Source organism: Lupinus angustifolius, unplaced genomic scaffold (assembly GCF_001865875.1).
Source record: "Lupinus angustifolius cultivar Tanjil unplaced genomic scaffold, LupAngTanjil_v1.0 Scaffold_103_5, whole genome shotgun sequence".
In the NCBI taxonomy this organism is placed as follows: domain Eukaryota; kingdom Viridiplantae; phylum Streptophyta; class Magnoliopsida; order Fabales; family Fabaceae; genus Lupinus; species Lupinus angustifolius.
Genome location: NW_017724728.1, coordinates 1 through 5,972, shown reverse-complemented (window position 1 = coordinate 5,972; position 5,972 = coordinate 1). Strand labels below are relative to the sequence as shown.

At 33.6% G+C, this 5,972-nt stretch overlaps 1 protein-coding gene across 1 annotated transcript; it reads right to left on the bottom strand.

The window, feature by feature from the left end:
* Nucleotides 1-134: 134 nt before the first annotated feature.
* Nucleotides 135-1,598, bottom strand: LOC109339775. Its single transcript, XM_019577291.1, has one exon. The coding sequence runs from the start codon at nucleotides 1,596-1,598 to the stop codon at nucleotides 135-137; it is 1,464 nt and encodes a 487-aa protein (XP_019432836.1).
* Nucleotides 1,599-5,972: the final 4,374 nt, after the last annotated feature.

The window sequence follows — 5,972 nt, the reverse complement described above, 5'->3', positions numbered from 1 at the left end:
AGGGCTAATTTTATTCAGAGGCACCATAGGCTCAGAAATGAACACAACATCAGGCTTATTAATAGAGCAAAGCTTTTTAAACACTAATCTAGTTTTGGAATTTCCCATTCCTCTACTGTTCCAATAGATAATCTTCATTTGGAAACATTTAGATATCCCCCCCTTCGGGTGAAATGAACCTTTTCTAGACTTTGCTTCTGTCTCAGTTTCTTCTTCTGAGATTTGGACAAAGCCTTAGTCAAAGTTCCCTCCTTAGGTGAGCCTCTGGCAGGACTATTATCCTCCAATTCCTCATTGACTTCCTCCTCCTCATCAGCCCATAACCTTCCAACAATTCTAGTCTCTCTTGCTGCCAAGTCATTGCACATTTGGTCATGCTGCTGAACAATGCATCTTTCCTCTGGAATGAGTTGAATGACCTCATTTTCCTGAGTTTCCTCCACTCTAGTTTCCCTAGTGTCCTCATCCGAGGTGCTCTGTAAATCACAATCCTCATCAATCAGGTTTGAGGGGATCCCCTCCTTTTGGACAATTTCAGGAGGCATGTTGACATTGTTCTCAAACTCTAATTCGATGACCAGGTCATCTTCCCTAGCTTTGTTCACCACTTCCTTTCTATTATCCATTTCAGTCTTGTTGTTATTCACTTTTTGGCCCTTGCCTGGATCAGTATCCTTGGGATGCAAAGCATTTCTACCTAGAGTAGGCCTAGGAATTTCTGCCCCTACATCCTTATTTCTCCTACAGCTAGAGATGAGATGACCAATAACTTGACAACCTGAGCAGAAAGCAGGGAGGTTTTCATACTCAATGTGGACAAAGAAGGCAAAGCCTTCTCTTTCCACCAAGATTTGGCTAGGCAGAGTTCCTTTGAGGTCAACATCCACCCATATTCTAGCAAAGTGCCCAAAAGATCTATTCGAAGTTGCTTCATCCAGAGATATTGGCACCCCCAATCCCCCTGCAATGGAGAACAAGATCTTAGGACTCCAATACTCCAGAGGTAAGCCAAAGATCCTTACCCAACATTGGGAATGGGACACCTTCTGAAGACTTGGGTTAAAGTCAGGGGACCAAAGAGATAGCCTGAGGAACCCTGGCTTTAAGCTCCAAGACCCAACTGCGCATATTGTCCTCATGTCCTCCATTGAAGCAAAAGCAAACTCATAAAATCCTCGACCCAGCGATATCATGTTCCATGCTCCAATCATGTTCCAGAGACTCTGCAGTTTTGTTCTCAACTCAGTGAAACGAATAGGAGAGTCCCCCTTGGATAAGATGAGCCTGCCATGGAGATGGGTTTTACACCTCTGGAGCCCTGCTTGGTACTCCTCTTCTGGGATTTTGATGGCAATGGCGTCTCCCTTGATACAAGGCTGAGGCAACTGTGAGATTGAGATGTCACACGTGGCCTTGAGGGCTTGAGCAAAGGACTTGCCTTTTTGAACTTCCGAGATTCCTGGAGCAGGGTCAGGGCCCTTGGCATACTCAGCCTCCACTGATTCATCCAGGGTAGCCAGACAAGACCAAGGTATAGCTGGTTTTTGATTGGTAGCTTTCAACTTTGTGGTTCCAAGAATGTTGGAACTCTTCATCATTGTTTTGCCGAGAATGTTGGAGAGTGCTAATCAGATTTCCACGAAAGTTGGAGCCTATCACTTTCTTTCTTCATGCCCTAGCAGAGCTTCACTCACCATACTAAAGTATCTTGGGTGCAGTCATTAGTAGCACTTGCTCATGCGAGCGCTATTAAATACTTATTTTCTACAGTAGATACTCATACGAGTATTCAACAATGTTCACTTGAATGAAGACTATTAAGTTCTGTTTTCTATAATGCTTTTGAATCAATATTGAATCAAACTCCACATTCTACTGAATTCACATAGGCAACACCCAAAAGCGCCATTAAATGAAAATTTTGAGCATTGTTGTTTTGAAATTCTAGCATAATATATTTTTAAGATAGAGTGTTAGTGGATACAATATGAAAGTAAATTATTAAAATGAAATCAATAGTGGTAGAGGCTATTGTTTTTTTTTTGAGAAGTCCATATCCGATAAAAAAGAAAATGTTTGTAAACAAGTAAAAGAAAATGTGATTGAGAGGTGGACATAAATTATAAGATGCAAATTATGATTCAAATAACAACTAAGCCAAATTTTATTGGGGAGATTGATCAGATCAATCAAATGATGTTATAATATTTTATATGATATTTACACGAAGTTAATCTCCAAAACCTTTATAATTTGTTTGTCTATAACTTTTCTTGGTCTTATTTATCTCTATGACTAATGTCCAATTTACTGGTGACAGAAAGAATTAATAAATTAAATTGACCAATGAATTTTTCCATGCACAAAAGTATGAGTCTTGAATTTTCCCCAAATAAAAGAATCTCAATATGCATTGTACGGGTCAGGGCATTCTAGACATGCCAATATTATTAGTATTATTGATAATTTGGGAAAATTCCATAGGGTTTGTTCCCCACACTTATTAGGCGGGAAGAGCATGAAAAATGTGTTCATCTGCCCTAAAATGTCTGCTCAATATGGCCTATTCATCCAATGGCATTTCAAATGGGAAAAACGGGTGGCTAACATGCATTATCGAAGAAAATATTGAACATCAAATATGTAAATGTATATGTATTTTGTTAAATATGAGAAAATGCATTTTATTTGTATGAATTTCTATGTTATATGTGAGAAATTATTATTATTTTCTTATTATATATACACATTTGTATTTTGTATATTATATATATCCATTATACTATTCCTTATGTATTTTGTATGCAAATTATGAACTATTTGTATTTGTTGTTTCATTTTTATGATTGTTTAACTATACTACTTAATAAAGGGAAATACAAAATAACCACCCCACCATGAGGTAATTCGTGATTCCCTATTTTGCCATCATTATTTTCTTATTTCTACAAAATAATCATATAATATTATCTTCTTATTTAACCTTCATTATCTTCTTATTTTGAAAGTTATTTAAAAAGATTGAACATTATACCAATTGAATAAATTTAACTACAAATTACAAATATTTAACACAAAATACTATATTTGTCATTTATAAAGTACAAACGATAGGAAAGCGGGTTGACAAGCATGACAGTAACTGTCAACATGCTAGTTATGATAAATACAATATATATTTGTATGCAAATTATATATTGTGTATTTTTTATGGCTAGTGTATATACATTTATATATATTGAAATTTTTTATGATGACACATAAGCTCGTTCTGTCCATGTTTAAGGCCGACAAGACATGACATTTCATGCCCTATTTAAAAATGAGCATGTTCATATTAACCCTAATTTAGACAGACATTATGTGGCCTAATTGCCAATATTTTATGAATTATCTTGTTTTCTCTACATAATTTAATTTGAATCATTTATCTATCCATGTATAAAAAATAACATTATTAATATTTAAAATTAAAAATCTAATAATACAACACCCAGTTCTATATAACAGCTCCTTAATATAATAAAAAATATTTAAAAATATAATAATACAACACACACTTCTTTATAATCCACTTTTTGGACTTAGTTATTAAGCAACAAAATATTTTATCGGCATAACCGCAAATGCAACCGTAGGAGTGTTACATGGCAACCTCTTCAGGTATGATTCTTTACAGTATTAAACCATTCAGTACTAAAATAATATAAGAAAAAAAGAATTTGATAATTTCTACTATTATTTTATTAAAAAATAATTAAAATATGATGCCTAGTTTAAGATTTAGGAGCGTATTGTGGATTTGATTGAAGCTTTCAGTCATTGCTAAAATTAAGGTTCTATAGTTAAACTGGAAGTGTGTATGAAGTATCAATGATGTGTGTTAGCGTTATGTGTTCTGCATTGTGGCTACAAATATTAACGGGTTGTGAGACCAATCATAGCTACTGGTACATGTAGTGTCATAGTTGTTTGTGGGATAACATATATGCACTTGTGACTTCAAATATTAACGAGTTTTCGTTGAGAGGTTCACAATCACAAGTTTAAAGCCTGCTTCTTTTTTGTCATCTACAATACTTATTACGAAAGATTTTATATGTAAAAAAGAAAAAGAAAAAGATGTACATCCATATTATAAGAGTTTTTTACACTAACAGGATATTATTCACCATTTATTTTTAATCAGTATTAACTTTTAACTAAAATAATACAAATGAATGGTAATCACACACTACATATAAATCTTTATACTCTTAGTGCATAGATATTACACTCAAAAAATAATTAAATACACATCACTTATATAATTTATTATTTATTTCTATTACTTTTTTAAAGTCTATATTGATTAAATATGAATAATAAATAATATAATGATAATGTATAAAACTGTTACACTTTCAATATATAATTATTTTCGTTTTCCTTAATCTTTTCTCACAAATGGAAGCCATTTGTGCTGGAGGACACAAGTGAGCTTAACAAACCTCATTTTCCCATCTCCTCACAAGAAGAGAAGCTACATTCCCTCACTCATTTTTTTGATTTCATCTTTAGGCCTTGTTTGGGAGTGGGGGTTTGGAGGGGAAGCGAAGGAAATGGATGGCCTTGAAAAGCTTTTCCCTTGTGTCTATTTCTAAAGTTCCTCCAATTTGGGTTTTTTTGGAGATAATATGTTTAATAAACTCTTTGATCCCTCTCATTTCTTTTCCCTTCTAACTCTCAAACAAAAACTTATGGTGTTAGATTAATTTAATAATCAATGTGGTCCATGTGCTTGAAAGTTACTAAACTGAATGAAAGTGCCTAATATGATGATGGTTGGCAATTAAATGATTAGATTAGTAGGGGGTTTTGTCAACTCCCTCCCCTCTCACGTCATGGGAAGTTTCCTACATATTAACTTCTCCAACTGATGCATTAAGTGTGATAGAAAAAGGCAATATTTATTCTGCCTCTGGTTGATGAGTGAAATAATTCCCACGAACATAACCAGTAGAAAGTAGAAGAGAAATTAGAATTGCAGAAAGGAAATCCAGTGCAGTGTCATAAGTGAAAGGAAGGAAACTGAGTTCCTAATCATCAAGGAACTCATAAAGGGAAGAAGGAGAGGTGAAAACAGAAAGGCAACCAGAAAGTGCAGTATCAAAGAAAGCATCAACAAAGGATAGCAATGGAACCAGGTATTTTATAACCACATTTTTTCACATGTAAATGTCATAATGTCAAGATCCTATATTAAGGGTTCTTGTGAACCATTAAAGGCTCAATGTAAAGTTTCTCTAAAAGTTTTTGAAATGTCTAACAATTGGTATCAAAGCATCAGGTTAGGGACATTATGACATTCCTTGTGTCTCTAGAATTAAGTGGTGTATGCATGACTTTATGTGTAAACAAAATTTTGTGAAGGATTTTGTGCGAAGAATAATATGTCTATTGTTTATTGAATTTTCTGGCTTCCAATCTACCAGTGCAATAATCATTCATTCATAGCAATTTTGGAAGTTGGAAATTCCAAACTATGTTACTGTTGATTTTGGTTCAAAGAGTTGCACTGAACAAGGACTCTAATTTTGTGCTGAAACCATAACCGCATAAATTTCTCAACTCTATTAATCTGTCACTTTTAATGCCTATAACAATTAAACAAGAAAAAAAAATCTTAATGACAATATGGTTTAATTGTTTATAATGGTATTTTACATTTAAAATTATGATGCATATTATGATCACCCAAAGGTGGATCATTGCTTGTAATTAAGATTATGATGCTATAAGGATAATAAATTGGGTTTGTTCATTAATTATAATGCATATCTTGATCACCCAAAGGTGGATTATTGCATGTATTTAGTGACATTAAAGTTTTAAAAATACTTGTTTGTGTTCATTTATCCAAAGATAACATGCATGTTTAAGGAGTATGTTTAATTACCCATTAAAAAATAATATTAGGCATCATTAATGAA

Excerpts from the sequence above, each read along its gene's own strand:
- LOC109339775 (XM_019577291.1), bottom strand. The coding sequence starts at position 1,598 with ATGATGAAGAGTTCCAACATTCTTGGAACCACAAAGTTGAAAGCTACC.